Source organism: Dromiciops gliroides, chromosome 4, assembly GCF_019393635.1.
Source record: "Dromiciops gliroides isolate mDroGli1 chromosome 4, mDroGli1.pri, whole genome shotgun sequence".
Classification (NCBI taxonomy): Eukaryota; Metazoa; Chordata; class Mammalia; order Microbiotheria; family Microbiotheriidae; genus Dromiciops; species Dromiciops gliroides.
In genome coordinates, this window is record NC_057864.1 from 306,541,094 (window position 1) to 306,558,446 (window position 17,353).

General features: G+C 34.9%; 1 protein-coding gene across 6 annotated transcripts in view; it reads left to right on the top strand.

The window, feature by feature from the left end:
- Positions 1–17,353, top strand: part of DOP1A (DOP1 leucine zipper like protein A) — a 118,985-nt gene that overhangs the window by 74,526 nt on the left and 27,106 nt on the right. For all 6 annotated transcript variants that reach the window (XM_044001380.1, XM_044001383.1, XM_044001382.1 and 3 more), the window contains 5 exons: positions 748–1,022; positions 9,410–9,562; positions 12,390–12,490; positions 13,795–14,054; positions 14,882–16,889. In XM_044001380.1, coding sequence (XP_043857315.1) covers positions 748–1,022; positions 9,410–9,562; positions 12,390–12,490; positions 13,795–14,054; positions 14,882–16,889 — 2,797 coding nt within the window. The remainder of the gene's footprint in view (positions 1–747; positions 1,023–9,409; positions 9,563–12,389; positions 12,491–13,794; positions 14,055–14,881; positions 16,890–17,353) is intronic.

The window sequence follows — 17,353 nt, forward strand, 5'->3', positions numbered from 1 at the left end:
TTAGTGTTTGGAAATCTTAGAGACATGTATCAAATTGTTGTACATATATTGCATCATTTGATCATTACAGTAATCCTGTTAAACAGGTGCTATTATTAACTGTTTTATGAAGGAGGAAATTAGCTCAGAGATGTTAAATAACTTCTCCAGGTTCAAACAATTTGTAAATGGTTTTAGACAGGATTAGCATTCAGGCCTTCCTGACTGCATGTCAATTCTATCCACTATATAAAATGTATATAATTAAGCATCCAGATTGATTAATAAACATGCCCTTTTTGATTCTTCCTTTTCATTCTTTTGTTGTTTTATTTTGATTTATTTCTTAGTAAAATTTACCCTTTTAATATAGTAGACACTCAACAATTCTGTACTGATTTACCAGTGGTACTATTTTACTAGAGAGGAATTGCCAGTATACATGAGTAAAAGTAAACCATACAGCAAAAACTATTCTAAAGGTATGGTAGGATTTTCTTTTCTTCTTCTTGTCTTCATTTTCTTTCCCCAGCAACATGTGATGCAGGGTAAGAAACCATGTTTTTGGTTGTTTGTTTTAATAAGCAATTTCTAAAGCCACTATAAGTGACTTGAAGTAAAAATACATTTTTTCTGAATCTATTAAAAAATTAATGTTAGTGATCCTGTTTATAGTATATGGCACAGAGCACACTTATTAAATGCTTTATCTAGACTTGAAATTGTGTGGGATAATAAACTATATTTCCTTCTTGTGTTTTGTTTCAGACTGTGAGCAGGTACAGCCTCCATTCTGGCTCCAGACTCTGATGAATGCTTGTAGTCAAGCAAGTGATTTCAGTGTACAAAGCATTGCTATTTCACTAGTAATGGACTTGGTAGGATTGACTCAATCTGTTGCTGTTGTCACTGGGGAAAATGTGAACAGTGTGGAGCCTACACAGCCCCTAAGTCCAAACCAAGGAAGAGTGGCTGTAGTTATTAGGCCTCCCTTAACTCAAGGCAACCTACGGTACACCGCTGAAAAGACTGAATTTTTCAAGGTATAGTATAAGAAATCTGTATAACACCAAGACTAAGTAATTAAGGAACTTAATAAATAATCAAGTTTTTAAAATGATAAACTAAACTACCTGACCTCAGTGCATTGGAAAGAGTGCTATATTTAAAGTTGAGGGTCTGTGTTCAAATTCTTTATCTGCCTTCCGTGACCTTTGGCAAGTTGTTCAGTACTTGGCCTGTTTCTTTATTTATAAAATGGGTAATTGGACTAAATAATTATAAATTTATGATCCAGAATAATATGCATAAATACTTGAATAGAAATCTAGAGAAAAAAATCACAGTATATTGATAGTAATGTGTGTATATATAGTGAATTTTTTATGTATAACACCCGTTTTTGTGTTTCTTTTCACACCTTCCTTTAGTCATATCAATTTAATTTCTTAATTCTTATGAAAAGAATCATGGGTAGGGTAAGCAAGAATTTCTTGAATTAGAGAAGTGGAAGAATGGTTTAATCCACTTCAGCTAAGCAATAGGACATACTATTTTTTTTTTTTTTTTAGTGAGGCAATTGGGGTTAAGTGACTTGCCCAGGGTCACACAGCTAGTAAGTGTTAAGTGTCTGAGGCCAGATTTGAACTCAGGTACTCCTGACTCCAGGGCCGGTGCTCTATCCACTGCGCCACCTAGCCGCCCCAATAGGACATACTATTAAAAGAAATGCTTGAGGGGCAGCTAGATGGCGCAGTGGTTAAAGCACCGGCCCTGAATTCAGGAGTACCTGAGTTCAAATCCAGCCTCAGACACTTGACACTTACTAGCTGTGTGACCCTGGGCAAGTCACTTAACCCCCATTGCCTGCAAAAAACAAACAACAACAAAAAAAAGAAATGCTTGAGGTGTTATAACTTCTATATGGTAAAATATTGACGATCAAGAGCCTTTATGAGATGATTTATTTTAGAGAGCAAAATTCTCTGGATAGTAACAGATTGGATTCCTCTTCCTCTTCTTTTGTGAAAGAGTAAGGGTCATTTACTTCTTCCTGATTTTTTTTTTTTTTTGGACAGGGCTCCTGAGTTTAACTAAAGATCTGATTTGACAAGCCAGTCAGCCTGCCATATTTAGACCAAGGATTCTTAATTTTCTTGGGTGTCATGGACTTTTTTTGGCAGTTTAGTTAAAGTTCCTGGTCTTAGAATAATGTTTTTAAGAGCATAAAATAAAAATACATAAGATTACAAAGGAAACCAATTACATTGAAATAGAGTTATCACAGTTTTTTTAAAGATCATGGACTCAAGGTTAATAATCCCTATTTTAGACCATAATTTTTCAGATATCTTCATGATTCTCACTCCTTTAATTCTTTATGTTGGAGCAATGGAAATACTCAAATATAGATTTTAAAATTAATAGACTGAATAATCTGTGGCTCTTTTGTATCCTTCTAAGCAAATACCCATCACTTCTTGTATATTTACACAAGGTATAAAATCATATTCAGTGAGAAACATGTTTTTTGTTTTTTGTTTTTGGGAAATATGTTTTTAACCAAAAACAGAATGAGGATGTGGTATAGTACTTCTGTGTGAAAAAACAAAATGGTTGACATGGCAACTGTGTTCTACTGTAAAGAAACCTCTGAAAAGGTTTACTTTAAGGAAGAAACAAGTATATAATAAATCCAATGATTACCAGATTTTTGAAAATAGGCATTATTCGAGTAAAGAACATAGGATTTAACATAATCCACATACAGTTCATACACATCTACACATAGTATGATATTTATATTAATGGTATGTTATCAATCAAAGACTGATTTTGTCTGTTTTTCTGAAAGTTATAGACTATCAGGTGATAGAGAACATGACAGAATTCTTGTTATTAAATTTTTGTGACCTTTTTTCCTGTACTATTGGGCCTTCTGAAAGTCTGAATTGTAATTCATATTTATGATACCATTAAAATTATTATATAGTATTATTAAAATTAAATTGCATTCCATATATCTTAGATCCTAAAAATTTCAAGCTAGCATCTATCACTATGCCTAACATTATTATAATAGTGAAATGGCACATAGTGTTTTTCTCTTCTTTTCTTTTTCTTTGTTTTGTTTTTGTTTTTGTGAGGCAGTTGGGGTTAAGCAACTTGCCCAGGGTCACACAGCCAGTAAGAGTTACGTGTTGGAAGCCAGATTTGAACTCAGGTACTCCTGACTCTAGGGCTGGTGCTCCATCCACTGGGCCATCTAGCTGCCCCCACATAGTGTTTTTCTGAGAAAATTATGGTTGGAAAAAAATTATGGTTGCTGTTGTACAAATTATAAAATCTCCTACCATACAGCAGAAATAAAAATAGTGGAATTGGAACTGGAATATAGTCCAGCCTGTATCTGACCATCCCTAGTAGTCACTTAGCTTTCACTTCAAGACCTTGGTGAGGGAGAACCCACTACCTCACAAGGCAACCCACTTCATTTTTTTGGATAACCCTCACTAATTATTTTGGTGAGGCATTTGGGGTTAAGTGACTTGTCCAGGGTCACACAGCTAGTATGTGTCAAGTATCTGAGGCTGGATTTGAACTCAGGTCCTCCTGACTCCAGGGTTGGTGGTCTATCTATTACACCACTTAGCTGCCTCGATAACCCTCACTATTATGAAACTTTCTTAGGGTCAAGTCTTAAACTCACAGTTTGTCTTAGCTTGCTTGCTTGCTTTTTCCCCCAGCTTTCTGGGGTCAAGAAGAGCAAGTTATATACCTCTTTGACATAACAACCTTTAAATTTTCTCTCATCCATAGTAAACATGGTCATTTCCTTGTATTGATTTTCATAATTTATAGTCTTGTGACCCATCCCTTGTCCTGTTTGCTCTCCTCTATTCACTCCAGTTAGTCAGGATCTTTAAAATATGGTACCAGATATAAATGTAATAGGAGGCGGTATTTATGAAACAGTGTGGGAGGGAAAGCACTGGTTCTGGAATCAAAGTCTTTAAGTTCAAATCTTACCTCTGTCTGACACTTAAGTACCAGAATGACCATATTGGGCAAGTCACTCAACATCCCAGGCTCCTCTTTCCTCTTCTATAATATAGGAGGAAATTGTAATAAATCAGGACTTCTGAGGTCCCTTCCAACTTCAGATCTGTGAGCCTACCCTAATTGTGCTCTAATCAGAATGCAGTATGTGAAGACTTCCTTTTCTTATGCTATGGACAATACATTCTTCTTAATGTGGTGTAAAGCTTACATTGGGGTTTTTTTGGCTGTCACACTATACAGTTAACACATTGAGCTGACAGTTTACTCAAAATATTTTTCAAATGGATTTTTGTCTAGCCATATTTCCTTCACTTAACGAAGTTTGTTTTTTAACCCAAATGTTAATTTACAATTTATCGAGTTTCATCTAATTAGACTAAAACCCTTTGCTATACTTTGCTTTTATATCCTGTCATCCAACATATTGTCTTTCTTCCAGATTCTTGTCATCTGAAAATTTAATAAGCATGTCATCTAAGCCTTCAAGTAATTAATAAAAATGTTGAATGTCACAAGAATAAAGACAGATCTTTGGGATAACCATCTAGAGACTTCCTTCCTAAATAACTGTTTTTTGGATCTAGCATTAAGGGATTTTTTGGGTCTGGCATTCATCAGATTCCAAATCTATCTAACAGTACTATTATGTATTTCATATTCTCCATCTTGGACTCCATCTTGGCACAGTGCCCTGGAGTCAGGAGGACCTGAGTTCAAATCCAGCCTCAGATACTTGACACTTACTAGCTGTGTGACCCTGGGCAAGTCACTTAACCCCCATTGCCCAGCCAAAAAAAAAAAAGTGTAAGGCACTATCATCTTATTTACCCAAGTTTAGGTAAACTATGTCTGTCATTCCCCTAATATGCCAGTATAGTTATTCTGTCAAAAGAGCAAATGAGATTGATATTATCTCTACTTGATGAAGCCATACTACCTCTTTGTGACCATTTTTTTCCAGCTATTCACACAATATCCCTTTAAGAAATACAGTCTGTACTTTGCCTGTAATTGAAATCAAGCTCACTGACTTATAGCTTGGAAATTCCACTTTTTTCCTCTTTTTGCCCTTCTCTAGGTATATGGCATCATTTTCCATAATCTTTAAAAGATCATAAATAATAGCTCAGCAATCCCTTAGTCTAGGCCTGCTGACCTGAATTATTATTATTAAATATTTATTGTAGTGATTGTGATGCTGGTGGTGAACCAAAAAAAATTCAGAATGGCCTTCGTCCCATTTATAAACTTTTTTTTTTAAGTGAGGCAAATTGGGGTTAAGTGACTTGCCCAGGATCACACAGCTAGTAAGTGTTAAATATCTGAGGCCGGATTTGAACTCGGGTACTCCTGATTCCAGGACCAGTGCTCTATCCACTGTGCCACCTAGCTGCCCCCCATCTGTAAACTTTTATTTAAATATTGGTACTCTTTTAAAAAGTAATAAACTTTTATTTATAGTTTTGAGTTCTAATTTTTATCCATCCTTCCCTCCCCTCTCCCTGAGGCAGTAACAATCAGATATGCGTTAATAAGCATGTCATCTAAGCCTTCAAGTAATTAATAAAAATGTTGAATGTCACAATAATAAAGACAGATCTTTGGGATAACCATCTAGAGATTATGTAAAACATTATTATATTAGACATTTTGTACAAGAAAACTTGAATAAAGGGAAAAAAATGAAAGAAAGTAAAAAAATAGCATGCTTCAGTCTGTTCAACCAAGATCAGTTCTTTCTTGGGAGGTAGATAGTATGTTTCATCAATAGTCCTTTGGGATTGTCTTGGATCATTGTATTGTTGAGAATAGTCAAGTCATTCACAGTTTTTCATTAAACAATATTGCTGTTTCTGTGCACAATGTTCTCTTGGTTCTGTAGCACAATAATACTCCATCATCATATACCACAGCTTGTTTAGCCTTTCCCCAATTGATGGGCATTACTTTGAATTTATATTTGGTTTTTTTGTTTGTTTTTTGTGTGAGGCAATTGGGGTTAAGTGACTTGCCCAGGGTCACACAGCTGGTAAGTGTTGTGTCTGAAGCCAGATTTGAACTCAGATCCTCCTGATTCCAGGGCCAGTGCTCTATCCACTGTGCCACCTAGCTGCCTCTGAATTTATATTGATACTATTAAGTGTTAGATCATTGGTCTTTGACCTCCAGTGGACACTACTAGATGAATGGAATTGTATCAATCCTAACTTTCTCACAATAAATGAAACTAGTAGTTAGAAGGAAAGAATTTGCAGCTAACTAGAAGGATGGCTTAGCATTTCTCAGAAACCTCAACTCATTCTAAGTACTAAAAGCACTCCTGGCAATATCCTTTAAAAGACCATAACACCGTTTTATATTCTTTTTTTATTCTGCCTTTGCTTCTATCTTCTCCACATGTTTTTATGATATTTCAATTGATTGTTTCATATTCAGTTCTTCCATATTGGTTTCTTTAAACAACTCCTCCTTTTCTTTTTTATTGGAAATGTTTCCTTTTCTGTCTCAATAGTTTCTAAGAACTTTCCCTTCCTAAGCTGACTTTCTTTGAAAAAATTCAGCCTTATCCTTTCTCCTTTACTCTTTGAAATCTTTTAAAAATTTTGTATGCATCAGACTATTTCAAGGATAGGTAACTTCTTCCCATGCTTCCCATCCTTTTAATTTTGATAACTAGTTCCTTCTTATTGTTGTCAATCAGGTCTAGGACAAGAGTTCTTTGTTTTCCTCAACCCCTTAACAAATGAAATTGTTTAGTCCTGCTTAAAACTTTTTTTTTAAGCTACTTTGCTTTTGCAGAGAGGGGGAACATTAGATTTCTCTATGTTGTTGAATTTTTTTTTTTTTTGGAGGGGCAATGAGGGTTAAGTGACTTGCCCAGGGTCACCTAGCTAGTAACTGTCAAGTGTCTGAGGCTGGATTTAAACTCAGGTACTCCTGAATCCAAGGCCAGTGCTCTATCCACTGCACCACCTAGCTGCCCCCTGTGTAGTTGAATTTGCCCATTGCTCATTGTGCCCTCTATGCCAGACTTTTGACCTATTTGTTGGAAAAACTCTTCATTTATTTCCTCTTGTCCAAGCAGTCTGTAGTATTTTCCAATGACAGCATAACTTATGGTTTTTATTGCTTTGATCATCCCCTTAATGTTCTCAATAATGCCCTAGTTCAACATACATTTATCTATGTTTTACATAATCATACATGTATAACCTATCTCTGATTGCTTACTGCCTCAGGGAGGCAGGAGGGAAGGGAGAGAAGAAGGAATAAAAATTAGAACCCCAAACTATAAATTAAAATGTTTATTCCTTTAAAAAAATTTTTTTAAACCCCATACATGTATCTAGTTCCTAGATTTGCTCAGGTAAATGTATATTATTAATACACAGTGCCACTTTGCCTCCTCCTATCTTTTATCTGTTTTCTTCCTATTGAATAAGCTATATCTTCCCCAGAGCTGTATTCCAGCTTTGAGTCTTAACACTCTGATATCTAGGATGTCAACTTTTCTTATTACTTTGCTTATTTACCCATACTTTTTCCTTTGAATATAGACATCTGAGTTTGTTGGTTCCATTATTTGATTTCTTTCTTTCATTTTCTCTCCTGCATATAATTGAACATCATTGTTTCTTATTTCTGTTGTTTAGTTTGTATGCTAAGATCTGTGATTTCATCAATGTAAGGAACTCTCTATTGCAACATGGTACAGTATTCTCTGTATATGTGTATACACACACATAGTATACAATATACTGTACAGTATAGCAAACTATACTATAAAGTCTTACAGGCTTGCCTGTAGCACTGAGTGGCAAAATAAATCTACTTGCCTATGGTCACATAGCCTGTCTACATCAGAGGTAAGTCTTTTTTCCCCCCTTAAACCATTGGCTACTTTGCTTTATTTAAATTCCTGGAGAAAAATATAAGCAGTTATTTAGATTTACTATGTGGCAAGCACCGTGTATGCTCACTATATGCCAGGCACTGGGGATTCAAAACAAAAACAAAGACAGTCCTTACTTTCTTTATTTCTTTTTTTCATAATAAACATTCTATTTAAAGTTTTGAGTTCCAAATTCTATCCCTCCTTCCCTCTTTCCCCTCCCTGAGACAGTAAGCAATCAGATATAGGTTATAAATGTGCAGTTATGTAAAACATTCCCATATTAGTTACTTTGTACAAGAAACCTCAAATAAAAGAAAAAAATGAAAGCAAGAAAGTCAAAAGTAGCATACTTCATTCTGTGTTCAGTTAATATCAGTTCTTTCTATGGAGGTAGATGGTATGTTTCATCAACAATCCTTTGGGATTGTCTTGGATCATTGTATTGCTGAGAATAGTTAAGTCATTCATAATTCTTCAGCAGACAATATTGCTGTTACTGTGTACAACGTTCTGGTTCTGTTTACTTAACTATACATCAGTTCATATAATTCTTTCCAGGCTTTTTTGAAGCCAACCTGTTCGTCATTTCTTATAGCACAATAATATTCCATAACACTCATATACCACTGTTTGTTTAGCCATTCCCCAATTGATGGGCATTCACTTGATTTCCAATTCTCAGCCACCACAAAAAAGAGCTGCTATAAATAATTTTGTATAAATAGGTCTTTTTCTCTTTTTTAGGATGTCTTTGGGATATAAACCTAGCAGTGGTATTGCTAGATCAAGTTCTTTTGGGCATAGTTCCAAATTGCTCTCCAGAATGATTGCATAGGTTCACAACTCTCCCAATAGTGGATTAGAGTCCCATTTTTCTGACATCCCCTCCAACATCCAACACTTTTTTGTTATATTTGCCACTCTGGTAGGTGTGAGGTGATACCTCAGAGTTGTTTTAATTTGCATTTCTCTGATCAATAGTGATCTAGAGCATTTTTTCATATGATTATAGATAGCTTTGATTTCTTTGTCTGAAAACTGCCTGTTCATATCAGAGGCAAGTCTTGAATCATGTCTTTCCAACTCCAAGTCTAGTTGGTTCTTTATTGGCTACATCAAGTATGTACTTCTGACATTATTTTCTTCATATGCACATGAGAAAACTGATTCTTGGAGTAGTTAAATAATTTGTCCATGGCCATATAGCTAGTAAGTAATATTTAAAGAGTTTTCTGACTCAAGAGTCCAGGCCTTTTCCCACTATTCTCTTCTGCTTCTCAAGCAGATTACAATACTTCTTTTATGTTCCTGAAAATTTTGAGTCGAGTTTGTTTTTGCTACTGGTCTTACAGAATGGCTTTTTAGGTTCTCAGTAAGTCAAGTTAATACTTTCTTCATGGAAATAATAAATATAAGGTAATTCATTATCATTTATGGTTTATAATTGTGTCTATTTTGCACTTGTTTTTTAAGCATGTAGCTTTAACATTATGGGACCAATTGGGCGATGGAACACCCCAGTATCACCAGAAGAGTGTTGAACTTTTTTATCAGTTACACAATTTGGTTCCTTCATCTAGCATCTGTGAAGATGTTATAAGTCAGCAATTAACCCACAGAGATAAGGTAAATTCACCTCCTTTCATCTTGTATATTAATATTCTAGAAAGTACATTAAAGGAACTTTTGTGGGAAATGAACTTAGTTTTTTCAGAAGTGTGGAAGATGGATCACAGTGGTTTCATTTGGGAGAAAAGACTAGTTGTTTCCATTTAAAATAAGTGCATTTTATTTTTTTGTTTTGGTTTGGATTTTGCATTTTATTCTTGATTTAAAAAAAAAATGAAGACATTGAAAAGCAGCAGAAATGACACTTTTCATTCCTAGGTTCAAGTCACTGTTTCTGGTTGGTTATAAATTAAAAATTGTTTCAGTTGATAATCCTTAGATCTTTTAAAAGCAAAAGTGATTTCAGACTAGGGCAGTTCGCATTTTTGTAAAGCCTTCCTTATGTGTAAAATGCACTGAGCTCTGATCAAAAAAAAATAATATATATATTTAAAAGGGACAAGCCCTCAAGGAGCTCATTCTGAAGGAACCATTAAAGAAGTGTTCTCCTCACACTAGTATAATATGGAAAGACAAAGAAGAAATTCCCCAAATATATATTAAGCAAGGTACTGTGCTAGCCCCTAGAAATTCAAAGACAAGAATGTAATAGTGCCTACCCTTGACCTTTCATTCTATAAAAGTATAATGATTAGAGATATGAACACTTATGTTTTTGTGACTCTTGTTGATTGTTTTATTAAGAAAAAAATCTAGGAATTATTTGCAACTATTCTGATATATATTTTATATATACACACATACATATATACATATATAAAGACATACATATACATCTTGAATACATAATGTATTTCACAATTAAAAACTAATTTTCTTCTCTGAACAGAAAGTAGAAACTCTTTGTGGTTGATGGAAACTAAAATTTTCTTGTTTTTTTTTTTAAAGAATGTATATAAACATATCACTCAGAGGCAAATAAGTTACTTTATCCTAAAGCTATAGAATTAATTTTTTTTTTACATTTTGAATTTATAAATTAGAAATAGTTGTATGTCCTTCACATATTTTATGACATGGTAAATTTTAGGCAGAATCAACCTAACAGCCAGCCAGCTACTATCTAAAATACACTTCTTACCTCTGCAACTCAATAAAGTGATTTGGGAAACCTAAAAAGTGTGGGAGGATGCTCCAGCTTTTTTTTAAATGGCTGAAAAGCCTATAGCATATTTGTTTCGTGGGAGAGTGGAATAAGTCAAATATCTGGGTTGACAATTTTTTTTCTTGTGATGGATGGCATTACCAATAGAACAATCAGCCAGGTTTTTTTTGTTTGTTTGTTTTTTTAGTGAGGCAATTGGGGTTAAGTGACTTGCCCAGGGTCACACAGCTAGTAAGTATTAAGTGTCTGAGGCCAGATTTGAACTCAGTTCTTCCTGACTCCAGGGCGGGTGCTCTATCCACTGCACCATCTAGCTGCCCCTAGCCAGTTTTTTAAAAATTAAAAAAAGAAGTAGCACAAACAGCAACAGACTACTTACTCTTTGGGTATTGTTTTCATTGATCTCTTCAGGTTGAGAAGATAACGTAGTTAAATTTGTAGTTCTGTGCCTGCATATAAAGTATGTACATGGAATGGAAGTTTTCTTGTTTGTTTTTCAGAGGAATGCTAATATCTAATGTTTCCTTATGCATTTAAGAATTTTTTCAGCCTCTCAATAGTACATTTAAAAGCAAATAAAATATTTTACCTGACAATATTTTTCATTTGTTTAAGGTTCTAACTGTTAAATAGTTTCCAAAAGGTTACAAAGCATTAAAAATAATTACAAATTCCTCTCTTAAGGAGAAGCACTTCCACTTTCCTTTCATTTTAATATTATTCATTGTCATCTTCATGAATTTTTTGAATAATCATGAAAATTCATTTTAATGGCAGATTATTTTATGAGTAGTTCTAGCCTCTATCATGAGTAATTTGGAAAAACTATATCTGCCCTCCAAGGATTAAAATATAAGAAATCAACATATGTGGGTATGGGGTGGGCAGGCAGAAATGGGGCAGTTTATATTTGATGTATTTTAAATGTATTTATACTCAATACTAATTGTTTTTTTCTTTGAGAAAAACTTTATTTTAACCATATATATGATCTATTCTTACCTGAATACTTTCCTTAGATCTGCATAATTTTAAGTGATTTATAACCATATTAGTCTTATGTCAAAAAAATTTTCAGCAGGAGTGAAATGTAATTGAGTGTATGTGCTCCAAGCCTGGAGTCAGGAAGACTTGAGTTGAAATCTGGCCTCAGCTACTTATTAACTGTATGACCCTGGGAAAGTCATTTAATGCCAGTTTGCCTCAGTTTTGTCTTCTGTAAAATGGGAATAATGATAGTACCTACCTCCCAGGGATTTTGTGAGGATCAAATGAGGTGATTACAAAGCACTTATCACAGTATGCACATAGTAAACACTGTATAAATGTTAGTTATTATTTTTCCTACTAATAATAAGTCATTTCAGGGAGCATTTTGTGATTATTCCTCAAAACTACACTGTAATCTAAAACTGGGAAGAAAATACTCGTTTTACATCATAGAACTTGGTTCTTTTATATAGATAATTTCCTGCAGTCATAACCCCTTTTGAAGTACATTAACTTCCTCACATTAGCCACTTCCTGTGGTTTGGGAAATATAATGTTCTAGGATATAAATTAAATATGATTTACTCAGTTGACTGGAGTTAATCATCCAGATTCTTTATATTTTTACATACAGTAAGTGAGGTGTGGGGATACATTGCTTTTTCTAAAATGGTTGCCTGTCTTCCAAGAAAAAATATAAATTATCTAAACTTTTATGTTTTTCTACAGAAAGTAAGAATGGAAGCACATGCAAAGTTTGCAGTACTTTGGCATCTAACCAGGGATCTTCATATAAATAAATCATCATCTTTTGCCCGTTCTTTTGACAGGTTGGTTACCACATCCATTGTATAAGCACATGTTTTCAATGCTAATACTATCTTCCTTTGATGAATATGTTTGGAGATAATCATCAATTTTCCTCATTTGTAAAAGTGCATTAATTTATCTATTAAATAAAACTAGTATTTTTTTCACAATATTTAAAATATGTCATTTCTACCTATGGGTTTGGAGTTGGAAGAGATCTTAGAGAACTTCTGGATTCAAACCCAGGGCCTCTAAGTCTTGTGCTCTTTCAGTGGATCCCTGTTGCTTCTGCCCTGGTTTTCTCCTTATAATCTTGGAATAACCCTTTTGACACACAGAGATAATAAAACACTTCCTCTGCAGATAGCCCCAGTTTTTTTTTTGTTGGAATGGGGCTTTAAATCTGAAGCTCTTTTGACAGAAACTGGAAAGCTTTCAGTCCTGCCGAGCAGCCTTTTAGAGTGGGTTCTTAAGAACTACAGCTATTTGTGTGGTAGCAATGATTGATCATGAACTCTTTCTTTCTTTCTTTTTTTTTTTTTTTTTTTAAGTGAGGCAATTGGGGTTAAGTGACTTGCCCAGGGTCACACAGCTAGTAAGTGTTAAGTGTCTGAGGCCGGATTTGAACTCAGGTACTCCTGACTCCAAGGCCAGTGCTCTATCCACTGCGCCATCTAGCTGCCCCGATCATGAACTCTTTTTAACTGATCCACAAGCTGGAAAACAGACATACATAAACCTTCATAAACCCCCCCTACCAGTAAGTAAGTTCAGATTTAGAAAGTGGGTATCTGAATAAGTGCAAGGTTCCGTTTCTAATTCTTGCCTGAGGCTCACTTTGCTATCTGCTCAGTTTTGTCCCAGGTAAACAGAATAGTGTTACTATCCCTAAAATTCATTGGATTATTTAAAAGTTATTTTAACTGTGTCACTATTTGCATCTGGGGAGCAGTTTTCTCTCTCTATTTTAACACAACTAACTTAAGGAGAAAATGTGGACAGAAGAAGGGTGTCTAATTAAAAAGAGGTGGCAGCAAGGTATGGGGGAAAGTACTGTGAATTTAGTCAAAAGGCCTTGGCTTTAAATCCCAGCCATAGACCATACTACCTGTATGGCCTTGACCAAGTCTCCCCCTCCTGGATCTCAGTTTGCTCATCTGTAGTCTCACAGATTTCTTCCAACTCTAAATGTAGCACTTAAAGCTCTCAATAAGCTTTCAGTTTCAGGTTATCTTAGAATATGATCATAATAATTCAGTCAGAAGAAGAATGAAAAATAATGATTCTTTGCTTTTCTATTTTGATCGTTACTATTTCCTACTAGATCACTGTTCATCATGTTAGACAGCCTAAATAGCCTGGATGGTTCTACTAGTTCTGTGGGACAAGCCTGGTTGAATCAGGTGCTCCAAAGACATGACATTGCAAGAGTTCTAGAACCATTGCTGCTGCTGCTGCTTCATCCCAAAACTCAGAGAGTTTCAGTGCAGCGGGTACAGGCAGAACGTTATTGGAATAAAGTGCCCTGTTACCAAGACGAGGAAAATGACAAGCACTTTATGCAGAATTTTTCCTGCAGTGATGGTAAGTGCAATAAAAAATTAATAACCGTATACTTAATGTTAATTATCAATTAATGAAATAAAAGATATATTCACATAAATGGATAACACTTCATTAGAAACTTACGCTTATTAGAATTACTTCTTGTGACAGTTGCTCCATTTCCCAGATATGCCTGTAAATACCCAGCTATATTTTCTGTATTTCATTCATTCTTATTGATTAGATAATCATCAGAAGGATGCCTCATTCATCAAGGTAGACTGCTTCTCTGAAGAATGAGAGCTTTTCTGATTCATAAACCAACCAGACAGAAATTAAACATAAAGAATTTCCTTGGTGATAGCTGTAGAAAAGTGTCTGATATCAAATCTGCATCACTTCACAGACCCAAATCAGAAAATTTACTAAAGGATTTTGGTCAAAAGCACACACAACTTGTTAATGGCATAATCTATTATGCAATAAACATTGTATTATGACTTGAATGATCTTTTTGTTTTGTTTTGTTTAAAAATCCTTTATTCATCTTATAATATTCAAAATGAATTATGCTATGCATCATAAATCTTATGTTTTTAATTATTTTTTATGTTTATTTTATTATTAATTAATACAGTATTTTTTTTATTACATGTAAAGATAGTTCTCAACTTTTGTTTATACAAGCTTTCCAATTTCAGATTTTTCTCCCTCCCCTTGAATGATCTTTTGTAAATGATGTATAATGTCCTACACATAAAGTCTCACAGATGATGACTTTAGTCAGTAATCTCAAGGGAAAAAAGTATTCTGCAAAATATTCTAATATGTCTTTGTTGTTTTTTTTTCTTCTTTGTTTTTTAAAGCATTTTCTCATATGCCTGCAAACCAAGTACAGCTCATTTCAACTAAAGGAAGCAGTGAGAAACAGCTTGTGATGGATGAAATGGAGAACTTTAGTCTTACAGTCAATCCATTAAGTGACAGACTTTCTCTTTTAAGTACTAGCAGTGAGACAATTCCAATGGTCGTATCTGACTTTGACCTCCCAGATCAACAGATAGAAATACTTCAAAGTTCAGATTCAGGTTGTTCCCAGTCTTCTGGTGGGGACAACTTGAGCTATGATGTGGAAGCTGAAAATATGAATGCTCCAGATAATTCTCAGAGCCCAAAGGAAGATTCAGCAGATGATATTGTGCAGCAGGTAGTTTTTGACCTCATATGTAAAGTTGTAAGTGGCCTTGAAGAGGAATCTGAATCAGTTAAACATCAGCTACAGACAGATGATGTGACACCTAAATTCAGTAATTTAGATTCCTGTGAGGAGGTGATTAAGAATGAAGATCAAGTCATCCAGCATAACCAGAGCAGTTTGCTTAGCAATGAAAGTTGTCAGTTTTTATCTCTGTCTTCTGAGGCTGGCCCGGGAGGCTCCTCTAATGGAATCTCTAGGAATAGCTCCTCACCTTGTATTTCTGTAATGCAGCAGACACTCCATGAACCTTTTAGTGGTTCAGCAGAAGCAAAGTCTAGACAACGAAGTCATAGTAGTATTCAATTCAGCTTCAAAGAAAAACTGCCAGACAAAGTTTCAGAAAAGGAAACAATTGTCAAGGAGTCAGGAAAGCAGCCTGGAGCAAAACCCAAAGTAAAGCTTGCCAGAAAGAAGGATGATGACAAGAAAAAAGCTCAAAATGAAAAGCTTAAGCAAACCAGTGTATTCTTTAGTGATGGTCTGGACTTAGAAAACTGGTATAGCTGTGGAGAAGGTGAAATTTCTGAAATCGAGAGTGATATGGGTTCTCCAGGAACACGAAAATCTCCCAACTTCAACATTCACCCATTATATCAGCATGTGTTACTATATCTGCAGTTATATGATTCCTCAAGAACATTGTATGCTTTTTCTGCTATCAAAGCTATTTTGAAAACGAATCCTATTGCTTTTGTAAATGCCATTTCCACCACTAGTGTCAATAATGTATATACTCCCCAACTCTCTTTGCTTCAGAATCTTTTGGCCAGACATCGAATTTCTGTAATGGGTAAAGACTTTTATAGTCATATTCCTGTGGACTCTAACCATAACTTTCGGAGCTCCATGTACATAGAAATTCTTATTTCTCTTTGCTTGTATTATATGCGTAGCCATTACCCAACTCACGTCAAGGTCACACCACAAGACTTGATAGGCAATCGCAATATGCAGATGATGAGCATTGAAATTTTAACACTTCTTTTTACTGAGTTAGCCAAGGTTATAGAAAGTTCAGCAAAGGGCTTCCCTAGCTTTATTTCTGATATGTTGTCCAAGTGCAAGGTTCAGAAGGTGATTCTTCACTGTTTATTATCATCTATCTTCAGTGCACAAAAATGGCATAGTGAAAAGATGTCAGGTAAAAACATTGTAGCCATTGAGGAAGGTTTTTCAGAGGATAGCCTTATTAACTTCTCAGAGGATGAATTGGACAATGGCAGCACTCTACAGTCTCAACTCTTAAAGGTGCTTCAGAGGCTGATTGTTTTAGAGCATCATGTAATGACTGTTTCTGAGGAGAATGAAACAGGTTTTGAATTCGTGGTAACTGACTTGGAACACATCAACCCACACCAACCAATGACTTCTCTTCAGTATTTGCATGCCCAGCCAATCACATGTCAAGGCATGTTCCTATGTGCAGTAATCAGAGCTTTACATCAACATTGTGCATGTAAGATGCATCCCCAGTGGATCGGCTTAATCACATCTACTCTGCCATATATGGGAAAAATTCTACAGAGAGTGGTTGTTTCTGTGACACTCCAGCTTTGCAGGAATTTGGATAACCTAATTCTGCAATACAAATATGAAACAGGACTATCTGACAGTAGGCAAGTGGTGTTGGTTTTTATTTTGTTGTGTTTTAATGACTTATGTTAAAAGCAATGTTTGAATTTCTAAAAATGCAGTCACAAGTTATTTTGCCCACCAAATTGGAATATGCTAGAAGATAGTAGTGAATATATCATTTCTGTAGGGAAGCAGAAGTAGTTTAATTTTGAAGACTCAGAGGTTGAAGCCATTAGGAATACTATATTTGTATGAATATAGTCTATATATCTAGTTCTCCCAGTCTGACTTATACAAATCACTTATTAGAAGTTGGAATGAAAGATAAGACCTTGGGAATTACAGAGAACCTTATTATATTTGAGTAGCTTTTGAAACTGTGGGAAAAGTATCTCTGCTGAATTTGCCATCAATGACTTCAAAAAATATGTTGTTTTTTAATACAATAGACTGTATTAAAAATGATGTGAGAAGGGGCAGCTAGGTGGTGCAGTGGATAGAGCAC